The following is a 24,444-nucleotide window of genomic DNA, read 5'->3' as shown; positions in this document are numbered from 1 at the left end:
CTGGCAGTTTATGAAAAAAATAAAAATAAAAAAATAAAAAAGAAGAAGAAAGAAAGAGAGAGACCCTCTTTCCTCCGAAAGGGAAGAGTATTTTGTTGCTTTTCTTTTAATGGCTTGGTTGGAAAATTGAGCCAAAAAAAGTAACGACAAGATAAAAACATAAATAAGTAACCTGCTGTCACAGTGGGCACTGAAGGGCAGCGCTGGCTTTGTGGGTGCCCGCGGGTTCCCGGCAGTGGTGCGTGGTGGGGCGGTGATGGGGACGGTGAGACTTTCCCTTTCCTTCCTGGTACTTTTTGGGAGGTGAAGGGCTCGGTTTACAAGCAGGCTGAGATGCAGGAGAAAGACTGAAGCTCTCCATGGCACTGGGGTGCCAAAAAGAAGGAATCCAGTGTCTCAATGCAACATTTGGGAACTGTCACAAAATTGACTCTGTGGTCTGGAAGCAGAGCTGGAGGGAATGCCCCACAAGCACATGGGTCCCTGCTTCACATCTGCCCTGGCCAGGCTCCTGTGCCTAGCGCTCTGCCAAAAAAAAAATGGAGAATAATCAGTGACTTAATCAATTTGGAAGTGCCATCCCCACTAGAAGGTACTTGTAGGCTGTGATTAAGCCTTCCTTCTCTTAGCTTTGATCTACTGGTGGGCAGAGTGATATTTTCAAGATCAAGTCATCTACCCCCAAAAAATAAAAAGTTGAGGGTTTAGATGCAATTTATTAGGGATTTGGCACACACTGAGACTTGGAAAGGTTTAGTACTGTACTAAATGTCTGTTTTATTTAAGGTGATGACTGTGCTCAGGAACCAACTGTTGGATCAGGCTCAGTAAATCAGCGTGCGGTATTGATCTGTTTTTTCAGGCTATCAATTGCACGGTAAGCAGGCGTTTTATTGTGTTGCCTTCCTCTTGCGCAGAGCTTTTATGAGCTCTTTGAGAGATTTTCTTTTGCAAGTGGGTGGTTAGAGGTTCTGGCCACCTGTGGCAAAACGGAGACAGAAGTTGCTGGTTATTTTTAAGAGACCATGAAAAGACCTTGTGAAGGGACTATTAAAGCCCCGAGATGAGCGCGACTCTGTGGTTTCATACAGGATGGTCCCTGCCTGGGCTTCACAGACTTTGGGGGGTTCAGATTCTTGATTGGCACTTTCCAGAACATCCCACCTTTTGGCTAAAATCTTGGTGTTCATTTATAGAAGCAACAGGGAGGGAAGAGCGGAGCCTTACAGCCCAGCTCATCAGCGGCACCCAGCCTCTGTCTCGGGAGCTGTGCATCCAAGCACGGCTGGCAGCCTGACGTGCCATATTGCACTTGCTGATGAATGAACAAACAAATGTCTGCTGCTCTGCAGGTGCCAGCTTGTTGCCCCTGCCTTTTTTTAAAAGCGACATTTATTTCTCTTTCAACCGGCAAGAACTCAAAAGCGTGCTTTCCGACAGCATCCAGAACATTTGTTTCATTTGCATCCATGCTTCGGTCTCTTTTCTTGGTGCCCTTGATGACTGGAACTGGGTGTTTTGTTCTGTCAGATAATTCACAGCTGAACCAGCCTGGAAATGCACCAGCAGGTGGGAGTCCTTAATATGACATGGCCACGGACAGGGAACAGGGCCCATGGTCTGCACGGGCCCCAGGAGGGCACCAGCAATCCTTGCAGAAGATTTTTCCCTTTTCAGAACCCAGGAAAACCCACACCACACCCAGCCGTGATGGTTTTGAACTTTGGAGAGCCTCTTTAACAAGTTTAATAGCCTCTTCGCTTCATTTTTATGAGGTTTATTACTGGGACAAGCAAAATGTAATTGCATGGCACATCTTTGTCTGCAGAAGACATCTTCCCATCACACCTGCAATTACTGCTGGTGAAGAGTGTTATGGCAACTGCTTCCGGGTGCTGTGCTACGAGGTGGGACACCTGCACATCGCTCTAGCAGGCTTTCTGGGCCAGGTCCAGGCTTTTTGGACCTGTTGCTCTCCAAAGAGTGCTACCTAACTGTGGATTCAGCATCACCAAGAGTCCTTTACTGGTTTGTATTCAATGCTAACCATCCCCTCATTTTTTTTCCTCTCTTCTTTTCCCTCTCTCTTCTTTCCCATGAAAGCTGTAATGCCCTTAATAACACGCAAATTTGAATGCTCTGAGGCATTAACACTGCCCCAAACTGAACTCGCCACCTTCTGGATGCTGCTGAGCAGCTCTGCTTGTGCAGCCTCCCCCCTGGGCTGCCCGGTGGCCCTAAGCCAGGTGGCACTTTGCTGTGTGCCTGTCCCCACCAGCAACACCTGTGGGCAGGAGGAGAAGTGCTGGTGGGCTGATCTTCTCCATCATGCCAGAAGGTCCCCTCCAGGAGCATCTTTGTTGGTGCTGAAACAGGGTACATGCAATGCTTTCAGCTGGATTACGGCAGCAAGAGCCCTCTTTGCTCGGCAGGGGAGGTTTTCAGAATGAGTTAGGTTGTTTAAGGTGAGTGGGCAGGTGAAGGAGGTGCTTTAACAGGTCTCAGGAAGGATTTAGCAGAGTTCTGCAGAAGTGTCAGATGATGGGCTTGGAAAGTTGCTTGGAATTAAAGTTATTTAGCTCCTGGCTGGCATCCAGGATTTGGTATTTCTGTTACTCCACCTGGAATAGTTTCTATTTCTTCAGGATTTGTGTAAAAATGTTTCTTTACATTCAGAAACTCATGGCCAAGGGTGTCCATCTGTAACCTCCTAGGACACATCTGGATGTACCTTTTCTACTTCTGAGGGGCTGAGACCGCTCAGCGATGCTGGGACTAGGAGGTGTATCATCGGATATAGCAATACTTTCCTGCTGCACATGTTGTTCTTTGGTCTCTCCTAAATGAGAATCAGATTTGCAGGTGGCGAACACTAGAGGATAATTTGTTTCCACGCTCATTTGAAGCCTTGCAGCACACCCAAAGCTGTGAATTGAAGACGGAAATAAAAGCAGGCCGTGGTTTCAGAAAATCTCCATTTTCAGTACCGGTGAAGCAGCTAAGCCATGTGGCTGCTGATGCAACCCTTTCATCTGCCCAAGTAAAAGGCTTTTTATCTTCAGCAGAAGATGCTCAGGTGTTGAGAGGAGTCTGAGCAGCCTATCCCTGTGGCTATTTGCATGAGAAATGTGCTGGGAAGATGAGACTTTGATGTATTTGCAACTTATGAATTCCCATTCTGCTTCTGATTGTGCTGCCCATTCGGGGAGCCTGGCACATCTTTCTGCTGGCTGAGCTGAAACTGAGGAAGGGAGGACTATCACAGTTTGGGGACTTTTCCTTTTCTTTGAAATAGCAGCAGGGAAAACAGTCTCCTAACTGCCTGTACATTCATCTGGTCAAATTATCACAGCAAGTTTAAGTGGAGGCGTGTGGGGAGCAATAAACACTCCCTTTTGTGGCCAAATTAGTTTACGGCTTGGATTTTTTTCAGGAGATGCTCGAGGCTGGCAGCTGAGCTCTCAGGTTTGCCTCCTATTTCCATTGGAGAAATGAGGTCCCACAGACCTGGAGCTTCTCCCAGGTACAGCTTTGCTTTGGAAAGAGACCTCAAAGGGTGGACACCCCCCTGAGCTTGGGAGTGCAAGGCTGTTCCACTCCTTGCTGCAGTTTCTCTGGTTGGAAAATGGAGGAAAAAGCCTGAAACCAGACTTAGGTTTTCCTGATTTTCTGTTTCAATGAAAGAAAGTCTTTTGTTTTGGAAAGGAACCAGATAGAGGTGGCCTACAGTGTGGGGGAAAAGCTGTGTGACACAGAAGTTTTTAATGATTTCATTTGAAGCTCTGCTTGAACATTATTATATTTGGCTTAGTTAGTTGGGTTATGGCTTCAATAAGTCTTTAATTAGTCATACTATTAATGTCAGAAGGCTTAAAATTCAAAGCAGATTCCCAGCCAAGTGTTCTGGTAGCTGAGAAAGATTTTTTTCTGTAAAGAATGAGAAAAACTTGTTGAGGTTTTTATCTTTTTAGCTTGTTGGTCTTTCACCAGGCTTCAAATCCAGATCCTGAGTATCTGCGTCCTAAAACATCCTCCTGGCATAGCCGGGGGACTTTTAGTTACTGAAGCATTAAACTACAGGAGCACCTTGTAAATCTGCAGAGCTGTTCAGGGCTCATGTTGGTGAAAAATCCCCCGAGACAGCAACCAGGATGGGGCTGTGATGGGTCCTGGTGTGTGCACTCCCAGGGGATGGAAACACACTGGGAAATGCCATGGGCCATGCTCAAGCACCCATTGATTTCTCCCTCATCGAAGCATTGCCATATTTTTTAAGTCTGCAGTAATTTCTTTAATTAGGCTTATTCTTAATACGAGATTGCTTAAAATTAAAAGCAGCTTCTTGGCCAACTTAACATTCAAGCACAATTAAGTTAAATAATATGATGGCAGGAGGCAAGGAAGTAAAAGGCCATTTTTGGAAGCAGGAGATAATTATTGCAATGCAAAACAGTGGGGGATGGAATAATAGATATTTTTTTCACAGTAATGTGCTCCAGTTTGGGATGTGTGGTTTGCTGGGAGAGATCTTGAGCCTACGGAGGGTGGGAAGAGCCCAGACCACTCACTCCAGGAGGATTTCGGAAGGCTGCCGCTAACGAGAGCAGGATTTAGAGCATCTCTTTCCATAATCCACTTATGTTGACAGGTCAGAGCAGGGATGAGTTAGAGCTAGCTTCCCAGGATGTAAATGGATTGATAAAATACAATTCTATTACGAGATCGTTCCAGGCACCTCTGCAGCCTGAGTGGCATAAATAATTGTGTGGGAATCGGAGGCGCAAATAGATTGCAGCTAATCTTTATTTCCCAAGGAGGCTGTCTGTTGAGATGTCATTAGGTGAGCTAAATGCTCTGATATTAAGTAACTGTGCCCTGGATGGGAGCTGGGCACGGCCCTGCCACTGCTCTGCAGGGGCAGGATCAGGAGAACTGATCATTTAGAAAAGTAAAACTGGCAATTTTTCTTTCCAAACACATGGGACTGTGGGACCAGTCTGCTACCGGTGGCTTTAGTTTAGCAGACTGGGGCCCTGCTCTGGTGATCCATTTCTATGCTCAACCCAAAAGAAATCCTGAGTGCATCCCTCGTCTGTCCTGTATCTTAAATTCTTCTCTCTCTCTTTTTTCCTGCTTCCTCCCCTGCCTCATCCTCCCCTCTTCCAGCAACGTGGACACCAAGGAGCTGTGTGGTGAGTACAGCCCTTCATGTGGGCACAGTGTTTTGGAAGGATGCTTGAAAACTCTTAAAAAGCAACATTAACTCCTGCCTCAGTGGATAAACAGCTTCTTAGGCTGGACCAGAAGTTAAAAAATAAATAAATAAATAAATAAACATATTTTTGTGTGAGAGTTGCAAATAATGGAGAAATTGTGATTCAACACTGCCTCTGCCACCTCCCTTACTCAGCAGGAAAGTTGGGAACGCTTCCCTTCTCTTTCTTGCTGCGTGAATGGGGTCAGAGCTGAGCACAGCACCTGGATCACACTCAATAACCAGACAGGTTTCATTTCTGGCAATGTCACAGCTTCCAGCTCCACTCCCAGCTTCAATAAACCAGAGTCCCTTCGTAGCAGCAATAAGGTGTTTATCCTTAGGCAAACCTCTGCCTTTCACAGCAGGCTGCCAAATGCATAGAGCATCTCTGGTGCACCTCCCACAGCTCACAAATTAAAGACTAAAAAGAAAACCTGTAATAACATTTTGTCCCACACCTCCATTGGACGGGGATCGTTTCCCGCAGGGATTGCTCAGGGGCCGTAGCCTGCCATTTCTGATTCATTTGCAATTCTTCTAAGAATTATTTTAAGTATAAAACTTCATTTTGGTGACAATGGAAAGTGTGGGCTCTCTCTTGGAGCTGGTTGTGAGCTGTGTATCTCGTGTAGCTCCTTACCCCAACAGAGCTCGTTGGTCACAGGGCAGCTTTCAGAACTGAACATCCCTAGAAAACACAGGTGGAGTTACCAAATTGTACACGACACCCTCCAATTTAAATAAAATACACTGATATTGGGTGCAACAAGTTGGCCAGCAACCTGAACTGGGCTCTGGAAAGGGGGGAAGCACCTTGGCTCCTGGTGAGCTTTGCTGGGGAGAGGTGGGCTGAGGAACTGGGGTCCCCTCACTGCCCGTGGATGGGTAGGAGCCATGAGCAGCAAGGTGGAAGATGGAAAGAGCTAACCTCAGATGTTCGTGCCAATAAATAAAGCCAAAGCTGTACAATTGCATATTGGCAGGTTGTAAAAGTCGACACCCTTCTCCTCCTGCAGTGGTGGTGGTCTCAAGAGCCGCGCTCTGCACACAGAACCTCATTTCTCCCAAAATGTATGGCCCCAGCTTTTTATTTCAGGACTTTTGGAAAGGATTTTCCTCTGCCTCTAAAATCTTTTTTTTTTTTTTTTTTTTCCAAGTAAACTACTAATAAGAGGAACAACAAAAATAAACACACTGTAGTGCGAATGAGCTGTTTGGCTTGTAGAGGAACAGCAAACAGCTGCTGTCAGTCAAGTTGTGACATTCCTGTCTCTGCCAAAATCTCCTTCCCCTCGGATATGTTCTAGGGCTGTAAATAGCTATAGGCACTGCTAATTAAGCCAAGAGAACCTAATTAGTGGGATCGTTTTCTGCAGTTTATTTCTTGTTGCCTTCAGGAGAGATGTCACCTCAGTCTGAGTCTTCAGTCTGGGTGCCAAGGAGCAGCTCTGGTGCCTTCTAAGGAACAGCTTTTAGCTGTATTTGTGTCAATCACACCAAAAGTTGTTAACTCGGCAGCCATGCTGCCAGCCCACTGCACACCCCGCTGCAGTGCTGCACTGCTCACTATTTCCATCACAAATGTTGGGTTTTGGCACCTTAGCTTGCCCACAAAACCACACCAGGGCTAACGTGTGGTGGAGCCACTGCCTGCATGGGGACACACCGTGCGGCCTGCAGTCGTGGGCTGAGATGCAGACAGGTGGGGATGCAGGGGAAGATGTAAGGCTAGAAGCTGAGCTGGGGTGAACTGGCTGATATTTGGCCTGAAATCAGTCTTTGATTTCCCCTTCCATCAATAAAGACTGCCATGCCACAGCCCTGAAGAGTTCTTACATCAGCCGTTCTCATATTGTCCCTCTTGGTTTCCCCAGACTATTTTGCTGATCATATGGGAGACTATGAAGACGTCTTGGCCTCGCTGGAGACCCTGAACCTCTCCATCCTGAAGGCGATGGACTACACCAAACGGGTGAGTCCTAACTCTGCCTCATGCCCCTCGGGCTCAGAGCAGTCAGTGCAAATACGGTGCTAACAGAGCAAATAAATCCAGATGTCTTCAGCCTGTTCAGCAGAATCCTTGTGCTGTTGCATTTCCATGGTAAGCAGATCATCGCAGCAACATGATGACAGTAGAAATTTGGCATTAACTGTGGGAAAAATCTTGAGAGTCTTGGCCAGATCGTGAAAACAAGGTGCAAAGTGCATGTGCAGCAGATGGTGGCAGAGAGGCGTTGTGGCAGAGCTCTGGAGGATCTCAGCACCCTTCCTAAGCCTGGAAAATGGTCTTGGCTGTGTCAGGGATTATAAAGCTGCCATTAAGTAGAGCTTCTGGGTTAGGAGGCATCCTGAGTTCCAGAAATAAGGTTGTTCAGATATTCATATACAAATGCATGTAATGTTCATGTATATTCATATATGAATAACTTAGAGTAGAAACTAGAAGGCTGTATGTTTGAAGGACCAGGGGTTAAAGACAAAGGGCTGCTTGTACTTGCAAGCACAAAACCAGAGACAAAATGACTTGTACACTCTGATCAGCACGGCTTCATTAAAAAAGCCACCAAATACCTTAATGATACTGTAAATATTGGACTACTAGAAAACAGCACACACCAAGAAGCATGTTGAAGTTTATTTATCTGAGCTGCTGTGCCAGATAAACATCCCCACTGAGAAGTGAACCATTCATTTGGTATCTTACCCTGAGGAGAAACGTATTTATGGAGCACCCTTTGAAACGATTTTCCTGTGCTTTCCCTATCATTTAATAAAATAACTTGGATGTATAGATGATATTTTGCTGCCTCAGAATCATTAGTTCTTCCCCTCCTTCCATTCCCAAGCATATTTACGCCATTCATTAGTGCCACCACCAGAGACAAGCAGCCTTCCTCTTCACTGATGAGTGGTAATTCAGCGCACTGAAAATTGAGCCAAGTGATGAGGATTTGCTTTTTCCAAGCACTGTTCAGCACTTTCAGATTCAGTTCCAGGCTTCCTCCAAGCAATCCAGATGAAATCTCCCTTCCATTTATCTTGAAGTTCAAGGAAAAACTCAGATTGCTCCACTTTAAAGATGTGTTAATGATAAGAAGTTTTAGGATTTTATAACCAGAGGGAAGATAAATTTGCTGTTTCTCATTCGGAGTAAATAATCTGATTTACTTGCTTTATTGAAATCCATCCATTTGAATATTTGTGTGTGGGGCAGAATAGGAAAGAAAGATCCATATTTAATTTGTTAATGTCTTTCTATAATAAACTGAAGGCAAAAGTTTTTGACCAAACACTGATCTGTCCAAAAGGTTTGTGAATTTTTATCAGACATCATGAGAAAATTAAAAAAAAAAAAAAAAGAGAGAGAGAGAGAGAAAAAAAAAGAAAACTTTAACAATTTTTTTTTTTTTTTTTTTTCCTAATTAAGTTGCTAACTCTGCTCATGCATCATTTATATTCATTATTAGCAAATTTTCTGGCAGTCGGATCTGCTACAATATTTTAAATACATGTTAACATGCTAATAGAAATCTCAGTAATTCATGATGCTTTCCACCATCGCTTTTGAATGAGTTTAATATATATGAGTAATTCTTCCCAGCCTTTTCCAACAGGAGGATGTCTCATCCCCTCTTTATAAATTAGGATCTGAGCATAAGTGTATCAACTTGCTTAAGAGATCTGTAGCAGAACCTTATTCATAATCCCAGTCCACTGCCTTCATAAGATTCATCCTTCTCCCTCTTTGACTCAGTAACTCGTGGCAGGATTCATCTGCCTTAATTTGTGATGTTTGGAGGCAGATGTGATGTTAGGCAGATTGTATCTGCCTAAACCTGAGCTGGTCATCCCTGTCATGGTCTTGTAGACTGGGAGAGAGAAATGGGGAGGTCTCTGACCCACCTGAGGCTGGCGTGAAGCCTCCTTGGAGGTGTTTTCCTCCTGTGGCTCTGAAGGATGCTACTCTCAGATGCAGTCATCTCACTTCTCAATGTCTAAAGCCAGGGGAGAGGAGTGCTGCCCCCGCACCTCGTCATCACCTTTAGTTAATCAAGCCATGAGCTCTGCTGTTCCTCACCGCCCAGCAGGCTTCTGGCAAGGAAGCGAATGGAGTGAGAACCCTTCAGAAAAAGGAGCTGGCAAATACAGATTTCACTGAAAGGATCAGCCCCTGCTGTGGTTTTGTGAACAAAGTGGTACAAAGTTTATCGGTGAATTATTTAGAAAACAGGTGCTTTGTTCTAAGAAAGAACTGAAGAAAAAGAAAAATAAAAGGAAAATAAAAAGAAAATGAGCTCCTTCAGGTGGTAGTGAAACTCACCTTCAGTATTCAAATCAGATAGACTTCCAGGCAGCATCAGTGCATCCTGACAACTTTAATTACATACATCACCTTAATTCTGGAGTCCTATTTATAGAAACATTCAAGACTGTAGGGACTTTTTAACAGCCCCCACCTCCCTCTAAAGCCCTTTAGTTGCAAACTTCTCAGGGTAACTCTTTCACAAGCGTGCAGCCCAACCCCTGCAAGCAGCAGACACCTGCTGGAGCTGTGCCCAAGAGGTGCTTGTGTGTGGGTGATGACTGCACACAGCTCAGCGTGCGGGTTTGTTCCTGTAGATACGTGGTTTCTCAGTGCTCAGAGCCTGAGGACCAGCAAATTCCAGCTGTAAATCCCTGCCGTGCTGTCAGGCAGTCTCCAGGTTGGTGCTATAGAGGGATGGAGCTGGTACAACATGCTCCCGCTCCTCCAAATGAAAATAAACATTTCTTTAGCCAAAGAAAATGACTGATCTTTTGGGAATGGTCTTTATCCCATCCATCCCATCCCTCTCTCTCCCTGTTTAAAAAAATCCTTTGCAAATGGTAAATGAAACCTGGCTGCCTTTTGTGTAGTGTTTCTGACGAGAGGTGCCTTGTGCTCTCCGGAGGGGCCGGATAACCGTGGCATTTAATTGCTGTTTGTATTTCTCACCTTAAAAGACAACTGATTATTTCTTGTTCGTAAAAAGAAAAAGCAGCAATTATCTCATGCTGGAGGAGCTCATAAAGTATCAGCAGTAATTAGATTCGGTGGTGGAAGGTCTCGTATGGCAAAACAAAATCTGTCATCGTAATTATTTTCCAATACAGTGCTGCCCGTGCTGCCTTCAAATGACTGCCAATGACTGTGCGAAATACAAAGTTAAATTGGAAAGAAGGGAAATGAACTTTCTGTGTCTAAAAAAAGCTGGTGGCAGTCTATGTTCTCATATAACTCCCGGTGAATATTTCATCGTGCAGTCGGCAGATAGGAAAACCAATGCGACCAGGGAGGAGGAGGTTTGGTGTGGGATGGGGCAGGGAACCAGAGATGGGGCGATTTAATGCACTGGGGCTGGAAATATGGCCAGGCATTGATCAGGCATTTTGCCTCTGCCTTAGGACGTGTCAACACAGCGCCCATCCTGTGCAAAACCCACAAACTTTCTGCTGGATATTTCCACCATTGAAGGTCACGGTGGTGTTTCCCCGCTTCTTTTGGGCAGCTTTTCCTTGGACAGGTTTTTATGCTGTGTGTTGGGTGTGGTCAGTAAGTTCAGGAGCAGTGATCAAAGAGATGTGCTCATCAACCTAGGTGGTCCAGAGGAACGATGCCTTCCAGGCTCACTCCTCTCTACCTCCGCATGGTATTTGCTGCCCTGGTGTCCCTCCCACAGCAATTTCTCTCCTCTGCTTTATGTAGCAGATAACTTTCATCAACAGCAGATTGCACTGTTGATAGACTGGCCAACGGGACTTAGATTAAATTATGTTAATTTATTCAAATGCAATGCATTCTGTGTCCAGTCCCAATTACTGCAATTTATCGGTGTGGTATTTATTGTAATTCTGTGAGAAATGAGACTTTCCACTCTTCGTTTTTCTTCATTTTCCTTGTTAAAGAAGTAGTAGCGTTTGCCTGATTTCCGCCAGTCTGTTGGCAGACAGAGGCTCTCCAGCAGCCTTCCACCTAGGACAGAGAAGTTTTTCTCACCTCCTCATCTAAGACCCATCTCCAAAGCCAGCAGGCTCATAGCCCTAATTAATGCCTCCTTCTGCCTCGCAAATTGATACCTAGAAAAGAAACAGTGCTCAGCGGCTGTTGTGGCTCACACCTATTGCTTTCTGTAGCAGGTGGTAAAGGTGAGGGTAATGAGATAAACGGGTGGAAAGGAGGTGGAAAAGCCAAGCCGCTGCCCTCTGGGTAGCACCACCGAGCGGGGTTGTCACATATTCTTTTTTTTTTTTTCAGTGGTGACACCCCTTAAAAAGATTCTTTCCCTCCACCCTCATTTCTGAAGAGGTTTTATGTGATTTCTCAGGGGGTGAACAGGATGTTTTCCCCGTTGCTGTATGTTAGCCAAATCCTGGGTTTAGGTTCTGTGTAAGACACGGCCTGGCAATGACATCTGGTGAATGGTTTGGGCTGAAGAAAGCCCAAAGTCATCTGTCCACATAAAACATTTTTGGTCAGAAATACTGAAAGATTTCAATATCAATTTTTATAGCAAGGCCAATAACTGATGTGGATTTCTGTAAAAGTCACACAACTGTATTTTTTCAGGAATAACCTAAGAAGTTTCGTCGCCAGCCCCGCGGGGCTGAGCGTGACATCCAGCCAGGCTGCCAGGAGCACAGCGGGGAGGCGCAGCCTGAGAAGGTCTCTCTTGGAGCTTATTTTTAGACAGAGATGTTTATTCACTGTTCTTCTGCCAGTCTGTTGCTGCAAAATTCATGTTCCCCCCCTCTTGCTGTGAGAGGGAAGAGCAGCTTCCCCAGAGATCCTGCTCGCGGTGCCCTTCTCCAGCTCCTGCAGACCTCCTGTAGGGTCAGGTCTTCTTCACTCTCCTCCCAGCTCAAGGCTGTTGCTCCTGGCATTAAATGGAAGGGATTGTGGAGCTGAGAGCAGCTCAGAAGGGAAAGGCAAGTCGGCAGGAATGGGTTGGCACAGCCGGGCTGAGCCTTCAGCAGCTGGAGCCTGTCCACCATCGTCTCTCCATCTGCGGGGCCGTGCGAGTACGTCCTGCTTGGAAAACAGAAGCTGCACTTTTCTCGGGAAAAAAAAAAAAAAAAAAAAAAAAAAGCCTATATTAATTGACTGTCTTGTGGGTAGCAAATAATGCTAATTAAGGACTTGTGTGAAGACAAACACTAATTATAGTCAGGTTGTTCAGGAGTGGGAGGCCACATTTTGCATTCCGAACCTGTTCCTTCCCTACCAAGTGGACAGGGCATAAAAATGCCAGTTTTCCATACCCCATGGACTGAGGGGGGATGCTGCATGCAGGAAGAGTTTCTGGCATGAGAAGGAAGTCGTGCAATAATTTGCCTGGGAAGGGCACTGCAGGAGGACTTGGGGACCAGATAAAGCAAACGTGGGTCAGGAACGGCCGACCCTGAGCTGTCCTCATGGGGGTCCTGCCTCCATCTGGGGGTCCTCTGCCCTCCCAGACTGCTGTGGTGGCCCCGAGAAGAGAAACTTGTGCAGTTTGAAAGCAGTCCCGAGCAACATTCGATGAGATTTATAGAGGAGGAATGTATAACGAAAGCTTTTTAAAATCCATGTGGTGCTGTAGTTCTTTTTATCTGAACAGGTGCCTCATTTTTTTTTTTTATTTTATTTTTTTTTTTTTCTGAGATGTTTCAGGAAGGCTGAGGGTCTTTCATATGGTAATGCTCTCATTTATCAAATATTTAAGTGTCTGTTCTCCTCAGGTTTCGGCTGCTGATTGCGTGCCAGGCAATCAGCTGTAGGCCTCCGCTTCTGGAGGGATTTAAGAGCGTGGAGCGGGGAAGGAGCAAGGGGAAGGTCTGGGTGCTATTCTAATTATAAGGAAATATCTCTCGGGAGAAAACAGGCAATTATGAGCAATGGATTTGAATCAGCCCCACTGAGGCAACACTGCAACACATGCCTGAGCCGTAAAATGTTGAGGGGGTGGAACTGGGCACTGCCAGGGCTGCGGGTGGCCCGTCCTCATTTATATCTCACGTCCTGTAGTCCTAACAAGCTGAATAGTGACCTTTAAAAATGCCAGCGAAGAAGCTCTGAGATGCTGATCAGTGATGAAAAATCTCCTTTTCCACTCATTTGATACTCACAGGAGCTCAGTGACGGGAGCCCACTTTTAGGCACCGGCACCAGCCACAGCCTCGGTTTGCACAGGCAAAGCATGGCAAAGTGTTTTCTTTAACCTGAATTTCAAGCTCCTGAGGAAATGTGCTTTAATGGTGAGTCTCAGGAGAGACCGAAACCTGTGGCAGACCTGTCATCACATGAAGCAGAGCTCCTGGAAGTCTTTTGCCTCTTAAATTCGCTCCTCTAATACAAACACAGATTTTTTTTTGGTTAATTAGCATGATCAAACCAGGCTTGGTAGTGAAATGCTCTGTGGCAGGGTAGCAGCTGCGGTGTCAAAGTCTTTCTAGTGTTGAACTAATGAACTAGCTGGATGAAAAAGGGAAGCCTTTCGAGATACACCCCTCCAAGGTCTGCTGTCACAGAGCGACTTCAATGAGCAGCAATTATTATATTATCCCCATAAATATTTTAACTTCTCAAGCAAAACAAGGAGGAAATATCTGTTCGGGGTGGAATTAATAAGACCAAACCTCATTAAATCTCCCTAGGACAGGCTGACAAATGTTTTAATAAGAGCATGGGAAGGATTCCTCTGGAGCTGGTCCTCTTAATGACTTGTTTTCGCAACGCCAAAAGAGACATTTGCTACAGCAGGGCCTGGGGAATTGCTGAAGAGCATCTGAGCACACACATTTCTGAAGCTGCTCCTGAGTGCAAATGTCACGGGCAGGCTGGCAAAGAGCCACACTCAGTTACATGGGGAGGAAAAAAATTATTTATTTTCATTGCAGAGCTATTGGACTCAGACCCATCTGAGGCTCCTGCTCGCATTTGTGGTGACGTTAAAAAAAAAAAAAAAAAAAAAAAAGCACTGAGAAGTTATCGGAGGGGGTGGATTGATTTTTGGGGAGGAAACAAGGATGGTGGTGAAGGAATTTGTGCAGATCTGTGCACATGACCGTGTGCAAGCTCTCATCAGGACCTTCCAGCTCTGCTTTCTGAGCCCTTTACCCCTTGTATCGGGGCAGGCTGGAAGGAGGCAATACTGCACCAGCTGAAGGAGGGCTGAAGTTCAGTTATTTAGGCTGTTTTTTGTTTTTGCAGGCAGTAACTCGAGCTTTATAATTATATACCAGGTTTTCAAAAACACGGTTCGAGAAAGTAATCTTGAAGTGGCTTTCAGTGCACGGGGATTTTAATAGCTCTGCAATCAGCCGTTTACATCAGCATCAAGCATCGCCTTTTTCAAGCTCTTCGGTTTTAACCTGATGGCTGGCCTGTATCCACGGGCTGCCTGAAAGTGCTCAAAATGAAAAATAACATAAAAATAAGTTGGGACCCTGAGCTGGAGCCTGCTAGCTCTCATGGCCAGCCCCACAAAAGCCCCCTTGGTTCTTGCTTGTGCCTGTGCCATGGGGAGAAGCAGCATCACATAGCATCACATAGAATTATAGGAGAGGAGCGAGAGGCTTTTTGGGATGAACACTGCCACAAGCGAAACCTATAAAAACCCTGCAGCAAGACGATTTATGTCCCAATAAGAACTGAGCATTACTTTTGTACTTCTACACTGGACAATAAAGTTCACCCGCTGTCCCAGGGCAGAGAACAAAAATGCATGCATAGCCTGCCTCTTCATAAATACACTTTATTTTCCAAAAGGAGCAGGCTCGTGTGCCTGGGCTGATCAGAAATCCTGTGCAGACATTGGTAGGAGGCAGGTGATGGAGTCCTGGAGAGCAGCAGTGAATGGGGGACAAACAGCAGCATGTCACCACGTTTATTTCATCAATTCCCTCCCAACCTACCTCATCTAACACGCTGGATAACACTGCAGCGGGGCTCATCACTGCTCCACTGATGCCCTGGCACTAGCAATCAGAGCAGGGGTGGGAGCCAGGGCTTAATCAAAACCTGTCTGTAATTACAGCCGAGCCTGTTCCAGCACCTGATTAATGTATTTACGCCTCGGTTTTGCACAGGCTCCAGTGCACACAGCCCTGGGGAGGCAAGCAGCAAGGGGAGAGCGCTGAAGAAATGGGTTCAGATCCCAAATGCAATTATACGCCTTTTTCGAGGAGATTTATCAGTGTAATACTCACTCCTTAGCAAGAGTGCAACCAGCGGGAGATTGTCCAGATATTGAGGAATATTTGGGAATGCAGCCATGCTTCTCCAACCCAAATGCTCAGTGAATGTGCTCACACCACGTCCTTGCTGGTCCCACACCAGCCCCAGGTGGTGTTGGACTGTTGGACGAGGTGGTGTTGAACTGGTGTTACCAGTTGGGCTGGGGTAGGCCCAGTTGGACTGGGGTAAGCCCAGTTGGACTGGTGTGGGATTGGTTAGGGTGTTGTTGGACTGGTGTTGCTCTGGTTGGACTGGTGTCAGTCTGCTTGTGTTGGTGTTGCTCTGTTTGTGTTGGTATTGGTCTGGTTGGACTGGTGTTGGACTAGTGTTGCTTTGCTTGTGCTGGTGTTGGTCTGGTTGGACTGGTGTGGGTCTGGTTGTATCAGTGCTGGTCTGGTTGTACGGGTCACTCATGGGAGATGGAAGGAGCTGGACATGCCATGGGCAAGGGAGCAGCAAGGCTGTCCTGGGGAAGAGGGCCCGAGTGGATTAAGCAGATCAGTTCTGCTGGTAAAGCATTACTTTTAATTATTTCCTCTTTCAAGAGGTTTTGATTACCCCAGGAACTTCTACACAAAATTACAGTAACACAACCTGCTCATTCAATGCAATGGGGACAAACCTCTTTGAAAACTACTTTGAGGCTGATCAAGGCGAGGTCAAACTCCATTTGGAGTAGGGATGGAGTAAAGCTAGCCTCGTTACTTCGCCTGGGTTATCAGCGATTACCACGGGACCCAGGGCCTGGCACTGGCTCTCACCATGCCGCCCCCACCCGCAGGTGTATGAGAGCGGCAGCAATGTGGACCAGTTCGTCACCCGCTTCCTGCTGAAGGAGACGGCCAACCAGACCCAGTCGCTGCTCAGCTCGGTGGAGAGCGCCGTGGATGCCATTGATGAGCAGACCAACCCCGCCAGGTCCTCAGAGCCTTCTTCCTTACCGTCTGCTTCAAGGCTGACCCCACTGAGAGGGGTGGAGGGGAAGGAGGATGCTATTGCATGGCTTGTGTGGATATCATCTCCCCATCCCATCCCCATCCCCATCCCTGCATCCCAACACTGCAGGGAGCCCGGGGAAGGTGGAGGAGATGGCTTCGAGATAGATGGCTTTGAGGTTTTTATTTTCTGAAGTGCAGCCAGGGCTACAGCACCGGGGGTCTCCACAGCAATGCCCAAACCTCGGCGCAGCTGCGGCGGTGTCGCAGTGTCACCAGTGTCCCCAGCGTGCTGTAACAAGGACAGGTTGCCACGGAAACAATTTCGGGACACTATCAGATGCTCATGAAGCAAATCTGCCTCTGACCATATCTAAAACAAGAAAGCCCTGGGTGCTTGGGTGACATACACTGGGTGTCCCCCAGCCACATCATCAGCTCCTTCGCCCCATTTTGGAAGGCTCTCACTCGCCTGCAAGCCCGTGGGGAGAAAGGGGAAGGCAGGAGCTCGTTGGGAATGCCGAGGAGGAAACGAGCCTGGCTTCAGGCAGAGCTCATGAAAGGCTTCCCTCTCTGTTACGTGCTGGTGTGTGGGCCCAGCTCATAATGAAGAGTATTGTGGCTGTTTTCTCATGGTAATAATAGGAAAAAAAAAAGAAAAAAAAAAAAAAAAAAAAAAGAACCCTACAAAAATATGATTTCTTGCATCAGCATGAATACAAAGAGGTGGCCTGAAAAGCAGAGAAATAGAGGGCTGTAAAACACAGTGTCAGAGGAGATTCCTCATTAAAGTGGCATTAAAAGGCAGTGACCCCCTACCCCTGCCCAATTCCCACCTGCCGACGGGGGCCGCTCACTGCCCACCAGGGCACTGCAGGGCCCGCAGCACCTTCACCAAGCAGGGTGGCTCCTGCCCACCGAGGGCAAGAATAGAGTGGGGAGAAGCAGCCCTTAGCACCGAGACGCTCTGCTCTCTGCAGGCACTACCACGGCCAGGCTGGCCACGCGCTGGTGGAGCCCTGGTACGACAGCCCCGTGCCCAGCTATGCGCCCCCTGCCCGCGTGGTGCCCAGGGACCGCGGGAAGGGCAGCCAGACCGGTAAGCAAGGGGACCTGTCCCATCCTCTCCAGCAGCCCGGAGCCACCCTGGCATGTTCCCAGCTCCTGGCCAGGCTCCCACAAGTGCCTCTTGTTGTGTTTTTTTCCTCTGTGTCCCCACAGGTCCCTCTGACCCCAAGGAGGACGGGCTGGAGGGGCAGATCAGCAGGCTGGCCGCACTCATCGGCAGGCTGGAGGACAAGGTGAGGGGTTCTGCACACCTACACCAGTGCAGTGGTGGCAGTGAGGGATGCTGTGAGCCTTAAGCAAGAAATAAACCTATAAAAAAGGCAAAGCCTCTTGCAGAGGCAGCCTTACTCCGTCTAGGGACTGACAGAGAGATATCTAGGTGCTGAAGATGTTTCCAAAATCCTCGTGGTTTGCAAAATGTTTGCAGGGCAGGAGGGGAGCGGGGCGGTGATGTACTAGGCAGCAAACACAGTGTGGGCAATCTGGGGCCAACACGGGGCTACCGAGGCCATGGAACCTGGCACCAAAACCTCACCAAGATCTCCTTCGTGCCGCGTCTCCCTGGATGCCGGCTTTCACTCTCGGTGTCTCCGATGCCACCAGCAACAGGCTGGGGGTGCCCCAAGCTTCTGATGCCCTCAGGGCAGGTGGTGGCTCGTTCCCCAGATTCAGAGGGACATGGCTCCCCAGCCTCCCTTTCCTTTCTCCCTCCCCTTTCTTCCAGACCCTCTGGTTCGACTTGCACCAGCGGCTGTCAGACAGCGAAAGCACAGCGTGCACGGTGAGCGTGTGGCCATGCTGGCCCTCACCATCATCCCCGGGGTATCCCTGCACAGGAACGGGGCGTCACCGTGTGTGTCGGGTCTCACATGCCCTCTGCTCCCCCCCCCCAGTACCTCCTCCTGGTGCGGGATGAGATGACGGTGTCGCACAAGCACCTGGGCGAGTTCTGCAGCTCCCTGAAGCAGTACCTGAAGAGCGTGGCCGGGGAGAGGGACTGCTTCCAGTGGGTGCCACATGGGGGATATTTGGGGACAGGGCTGCGGGAGGGGGGGTCACCAGGAGGTGTGCGTGCTGGGAGCTGGGCTGCTGGGGCCACCCCACAGAGGACAAGGGCTGGGGGTGCCCTATGGGAGTCTATGGGGTGCCCCCAGTGCAGCCCCCCAGGGGCTCACCCCTCTCCCCGCCACCACCAGCGTCACCGCGGTCAAGCTGCCCGACGGGGTCACCTTCATCGTCTATGAGTTTTGGGAGACTGAGGAGGACTGGAAGAGGTAGGACAGGGTGGGGAGGTGATGCTTTTGGGGATGGGTGGGAAATTCAGCTGAGGGTGTGTGGGGTGGCTGGCGGGGAGGGGGCTGGGGTCAGGAGGGTGATCTGGGGCTGTATGGCCCCATTCCGGCCACAGGCACCTGCAGAGTGCCACCTGCAAGGGCTTCCAGCACGTCAAGGTGGACACCCTGAGCCAGCCCGAGGCCGTCTCCAGCGTGGCTGTGCCAGGTATGACATGGGCAACCCCCTCGGGTGCCCCCTTGGGACAGTCAGCACCCATCACGGGGCTGGGGTGTCCGTTGGGGGGGTGACATCGAGTGACATTCCCCTGCAGCCGCCTGGTGCACCCTGAGCCGAGAGTGACAGCACCGAGGGCCTGGCCGTGCCCCCCTCCTGACAGCCCCAGGAGGGTGGGAGGTGTGAGTGTCACCTGCCTGCGCTGAAGGAGCCCGCTGTGATACCCCCCAAACCCCCCCAAACCTCCCGCATCCCATCCCTGGCTACCGCATCCCTGGGGGCACCTCTCCAAGGGGGTGGGGGCATGATGAGGATGGGGTGGGTATGGGAGTGCTGACCCCCCAAAAATGGATGTTGGGGTCCCTTTAGGGCCCTGATGGGGTCTACAGGGGAGGGAGCAGGGCTGTGGGGTGACAGGGATGGAAATCTGGGGGTAGGTGGGGGTTCCCAGGGGTTACCTTCACTCATTGGGGTGGCAGTGGGTGTCTCACAGGGTTGGGGGGTGGCTGTGTCATGCCCCCCCTTCCCCAAATGCTGGGGTCTGTACGTCCGTGCGTGCCTGTCTGTCTGTCTGTCTGTGCACACCCTGCCTGACCCCATGGGCTGCCCGAGGGGGGGTTGGAGGGGTGTATGTGGGGGCCTCACCAGGTCCCTTCCTCACCCAAGTGTTTATTAACAGTAGAGCAATGGAGACAACGATACTGAATAAAACCGTGATGGGAGCCAGCGGTGGTGTGGCCATGTCCGGGGTCGGGGTGGTGGGACTGAGTGTTTTTTTTTTTGGTGGGGGGGGGGACATGGAACAGGGGTGGGGGGACAGCCCCTCAACGCAGCAGCCCCATCACAGCCAGGGCAGCGCTCTGCCCGCACACGAAGGTGCCCCCCAGCACCGAGAGGATGCCCCAGATGACGAGAGTGGCCCTGCGGGGACATGAGTTTGGGGGGTGACCCGGTGGGACACAGCCTTCACTGTGGGGGAGGGTCTCTGCTGGGTCCCAGCCTCCTCCGTGCTGCTCCTGGGCATGGTCTGGGGGACCCCTTCCAGCCCCTGTGGCAATGACACAAGGTGCCCAGTAAAAAGCCTGGCAGCCAACCCCCCCGTCATGTTGTACCCCCCCCCCTTCCCTACTCCATCATCGCCCCCTGCCCCGCCACTGGGGCACAGCCCCATGGCTGCTCCTGCTCACCCCAGGATCGGCCTCCCCCCCGACACCCCTTCCCCTTCTGCCACCCCCTGTCCCTCCTACCTATGGGTCTGCGCCCCCCAATTCCCCATTCCACTCCCCCCCCCCCAATACGCCCTCAAGCCCCCCAGATGTGGCACTCACCCCCAAACCATGCTGCTGCTCCATCGCGGGGTCACCAGCACCTTCCCAAACCATCCCAGACACCGGCCAGGCACAACAATGGGGACACACCGCCCCAGTGATGGACACCAAGCACCCAACGGCACCCAGTCCCCCCACCTCCAAACCCCAAGGCTCTAGGGTTGCAGCCCCATGGCCCCTTCCTTCCTTGCCTCACAGCCACCCCACCTGGGAAGGGTCCTGGTACTTGGGGACCTCCCCAGAGCCTGGGCACAACCCTGGGACATGGGACCTGGGCACATCCCTGGGACCTGGACACATCCCTGGGACCTGGGCATATCCCTGGGACATGGGACCTGGGCACATCCCTGAGATAGGGCACCTGGACACATCCCTGGGACCTGGGACATCCTTGATACTGAGCATATCCCTGGGACATGGGACCCAAGCGCATCCCCAATACCTGTTAGCATCCCACCTCACTCCCCCATCCACATCCACCCCTCATCCCACAGCATCCCATTCCTTGCAGCCCCCACCATTCCCCAAATCCCCCTCCCACCTCATAGGGCTCGCACATCCCCCTAGGGACCCGGCACCCTCACACACTCACTTTTTGCGCGGCCCGATGCTTTGGCTCCCCGTCATGCACACCAGGCACAGCCCTGCCACCAGCGTGGATACTCAGCACCACCACGGGCACCGAGCCCCCAGGAACGGGTCCAAAATTAACCCCACAACCCGCTCCTCTCCTCCCTCCCCGCCTCCTTCTCCTGCCTGGGAAGATGAAGATGAAGAAGGCGCTGATGCCGCCGATGAGCTCGATGACCTTGCCGATGTCGGGGACGAACAAGGCGATGGCGAGCGTGGCGGCCATCCACGAGATGGTCAGCGCCACCCGGCTCCGCCGCTCGGGGCCGTCAGCCAGCGGGGCCGCCCCGCGCTTGGGGTGTGCCCACAGGTCCCGCACCACCGACCTGCTGGCAGGGACAGCTCAGGGATGGGGGGGACCCGGGTTTTTGGGGAGGGGACAGGACAAGGACACTGCCCTCACCTGCCCAGCAGCACCACGATGGGGTAGATGGTGACAATGGAGACGCCAAAGAGCAGGCGAGCGACGATGACGACAGGGTCGTTCCCCGGGTAGGACATCAGGACATCGGCTGCCACGGCCTCACCAAAGGTGAGGTAGCCATACAGCCCTGCAGGTGGGGAGGTGACAACGGGCTGTCCCCAGGGAGGGGACAGGGCATAGGGATGGGGAGGAGTCCCCCCCATAAATCCCACAGGGAAAGGAGGGGACAGGAGAATCCGACGTTACCTGTGAGGGAGTAGATGAGGAGGCAGATGAGCATGGAGAGCACGGAGACGGCGACCCAGTGGGAGAAGCTCTGGTTGCGCATGCTGCTGTAGATGGCCACGCAGGCCTCGTGGCACTGCAAGGGGGACAACACTGGCCACCTGCCCTCCTCTGCTGGCCCGGGGCCCATGACCACATCCCCAGGGCCTCGTCTCCTGCCCACAGCCACCTCTGGGCCCCTTCCCCTCAGCGCTTCGGTGGCCAGCCATGGTGTGGGGACGTACCTGGAAGCCGAAGCAGATGGTGGGGATGACGCTGAACATGGAGGCCCAGGAGGAGGCTCTGTGACATTAGAAGGGGAAGGGGGAGAGGAAGAGCAAAGGCCACAAGGCCCCTGGTGGGAGATCTGTGAAGCACTGCAGGGACCTCCTGCCCCATGATTTTAGGGCTGGAGGCTGCCACCCCTCCATTCCGGGCTGTCCCCTCCTCAGCCTGAGCACCCACCCCTGTGCCACCTCAGGGGACATGGTGCTGGCCTTACCTGGGGGGTCGGGGAGGCTGGGGCGAGCTGAGGCTCCCTTCCTGCAGGTGGTACTTGAGGATGATGACCAGGGTGAGGTAGCAGGCGGCCAGCGTGCCCAGGATGCTGCCAGGACATGGGGTAGGGGCCGTGAGTGGGTGGATGGGGGGGTCCCATAGTCCCTAAGGGGACGCTGGTGGCAGGGACAAGCCCGGTTCCCCCAGAGAGAAACCTTTGGGCTCCCACCATGGCTTGGGGCTGACACAGGGTGACCGGGGGGTACCTGGAGTACTTCTGGAAGCCGATCTCCCTGGGGACGGAGAGCGGGAAGATGACGACGACGCAGAGAGCCGGGAGGGTGAAGCGCTGATCCGCGTACCAGGGGGGGCCCCCGCTCAGCGTGCCGGCAGGGTACAGCGAGTCGCACACTGCGTGGTGGGTGGCAGGCAGTCAGAGGTACCCCCCACCAAAAATAGCACCCCAGCAGGCCAGGAGCATCATGTCCCTGGGGGACCCGTGTCCCTTCACCCCCCACAATGGGGACACTCACGTTTCTCCAGCTGGTCGCCCACCACCCTGAGGAGAGCCACGGAGATCATGAAGAGGTTGAGGAGGAAGCAGAGCTCGCAGAGCTTCCCCGCTGCCGGCCCGCACACTGCCCGCACGACCCCCTGGTAGGTGGGCTGGGCGCTGAGCGCCGCCGCGTAGCCCAGCACCGCCAGCCCGCTCACCAGGAACACCAGCGAGCCCTGCGGGGACAGGAGCCAGCAAGGTGCACCCTGTCCCCTCTGCTGGGGGACACCGGCTCACAGCATACCAGGTTCTCTTTGTGGTGGCCCCAGGGAAAAGGAAGGGGGAGAAACACTTCTATGTGAGCCTTTGGGTTTCGATTTGGGTTTTGGGAGCATGCAGGGGAGCAGCAACCAAAACTGTTCTTTAGGTTGAGCTAAAAGTCAGCTTAAAACCTAAAGGATGTTAAAGGCAATTTTTGCAGCCTTTGTCCTATCTGGTTTTAGCATCAGTCAGGACAGGGGATCTCCATGTCTTGCAGTGGGAAGGGTCCCGGAGCCCTGGTGCCAAATGCCGCACGAAAGGTAAAGCCCCTGCACCCCCCATCCCCAATTCAACCAGAGCCTCAGCTTGGGAAGCCACCACCAAGACTGGAACAGAGCCAGGGGGTGCCCGGGGGGACTCTGCCACCACTTCAACCTCCCCATCCCCATCCCTGCCCCTTTGGGCACCCCATTCCCCCTTACCAGCTCCACCAGGATGGCGGGCACGGCCCCCCCAGCCTTGCTGAATGCCCAGGGGAAGCTGAGCAGCCCGGCGCCCAGCGCAGACTTGAGCATGATGAAGACAGCGCCAGCAGAGGAGAGCCCTGCACTGCTTGTGCTCGGTGGTCCCAGCAGCGGCTGCCCCTCACCCCCCTCCATTTCCCAGTGGCCCAGCAGGAGACTGGGCTGGGGCTGCGGTCAGGGAGCGCGTCCCCCTCCAGCGGTCCCCACCCCCATGGGAGGCACCACAGGAGCCCCCCGAGCCCACCCAAGGACTGAATGGGCATTGCCCCAAAGCTGGGGACCTGGGGGCGAGGGGCCCGTCCCCTGTGGGGAGGGGGACACACACCGTGGCTCCACACAAATGATCCCCTGGGAGCGGCACATGTCAGCATCCACGGGCTCAACACACAGGGCCCCCGGCCCCAGCTGACAGCCCCTAATGCATTTTTGATTTCCCAAATATGTGCCCTTCTGATCTCAGTAAGGCGGATAAAGAGACTTTAATCAGCTGCTCAGAGGAATTAGGGATGGCTAATTGTGCCTGCCACCTCCATTACATTGCTGCTGCCTGCGGGGCTTATAACAGTTTAAAAGGGCCCTCTCAGGCCTTCATTAGGTGCACACCAAAGGCTTTGGGAATAATTGGCCTCTGTGATTTAGAAATTGGCCACTGGGCTGTAAAATACCAGCCACTGGGAAAGGCTCTTAATTCGGAATGGCGCTTTGATACAAGTTGACTCTCATTTCAAGGCTGCGCCGGGGCTATAATCTCTCATTAGTGGTGTGACAAGAGGAGTGAGACTCCTCATTAACACCGGCCAGAGCAGAGGCACCAAAGCTTTCTAGGCTCCCTCCAAGAGGACAGCTGCAAATCAAAGGCCCTGTTACGGTGCATCCCTGTGGGCTTTGGGTCTTCCTCACTGGCATTTTTCTGCCTTTCTCCCACTTACTGGGGTGTTCAGCCTCCAGGCTGCAAGTCCCTGTGGGCTGGCTGCTTTACCCACTGCTGAGCCCTATAACTCATCCTCTCCCCCTTT

General features: G+C 51.3%; 2 protein-coding genes across 2 annotated transcripts in view; one reads left to right on the top strand and one right to left on the bottom strand.

The window, feature by feature from the left end:
• NECAB2 (N-terminal EF-hand calcium binding protein 2) overlaps window positions 1-19,726 on the top strand; it is a 59,172-nt gene extending 39,446 nt beyond the window's left edge. The window contains exons 4-13 of the mRNA XM_035336991.1: window positions 5,167-5,192; window positions 7,132-7,229; window positions 16,273-16,409; window positions 17,407-17,525; window positions 17,648-17,727; window positions 18,219-18,275; window positions 18,388-18,500; window positions 18,691-18,768; window positions 18,903-18,994; window positions 19,101-19,726. Of these exons, the coding sequence (XP_035192882.1) occupies window positions 5,167-5,192; window positions 7,132-7,229; window positions 16,273-16,409; window positions 17,407-17,525; window positions 17,648-17,727; window positions 18,219-18,275; window positions 18,388-18,500; window positions 18,691-18,768; window positions 18,903-18,994; window positions 19,101-19,129 (829 nt within the window). The 3' untranslated portion in view covers window positions 19,130-19,726. The remainder of the gene's footprint in view (window positions 1-5,166; window positions 5,193-7,131; window positions 7,230-16,272; window positions 16,410-17,406; window positions 17,526-17,647; window positions 17,728-18,218; window positions 18,276-18,387; window positions 18,501-18,690; window positions 18,769-18,902; window positions 18,995-19,100) is intronic.
• A 101-nt stretch (window positions 19,727-19,827) lies between these two features.
• SLC38A8 (solute carrier family 38 member 8) lies at window positions 19,828-23,563 on the bottom strand. Its single transcript, XM_035337052.1, has 10 exons — window positions 23,387-23,563; window positions 22,681-22,879; window positions 22,414-22,558; window positions 22,152-22,256; window positions 21,895-21,952; window positions 21,632-21,746; window positions 21,365-21,512; window positions 21,088-21,287; window positions 20,924-20,975; window positions 19,828-19,924 (listed from the first exon to the last, which is right to left on the bottom strand). Exons 1-10 carry the CDS (start codon window positions 23,561-23,563, stop codon window positions 19,828-19,830), a joined length of 1,296 nt encoding a protein of 431 aa, XP_035192943.1.
• Between the last annotated feature and the right edge of the window lie 881 nt (window positions 23,564-24,444).

This window comes from Oxyura jamaicensis, chromosome 11, assembly GCF_011077185.1.
Source record: "Oxyura jamaicensis isolate SHBP4307 breed ruddy duck chromosome 11, BPBGC_Ojam_1.0, whole genome shotgun sequence".
Lineage (NCBI taxonomy): Eukaryota > Metazoa > Chordata > Aves > Anseriformes > Anatidae > Oxyura > Oxyura jamaicensis.
Note: the sequence above shows the minus strand (reverse complement) of the source record. Positions and strands in the feature narration are given on the sequence as shown.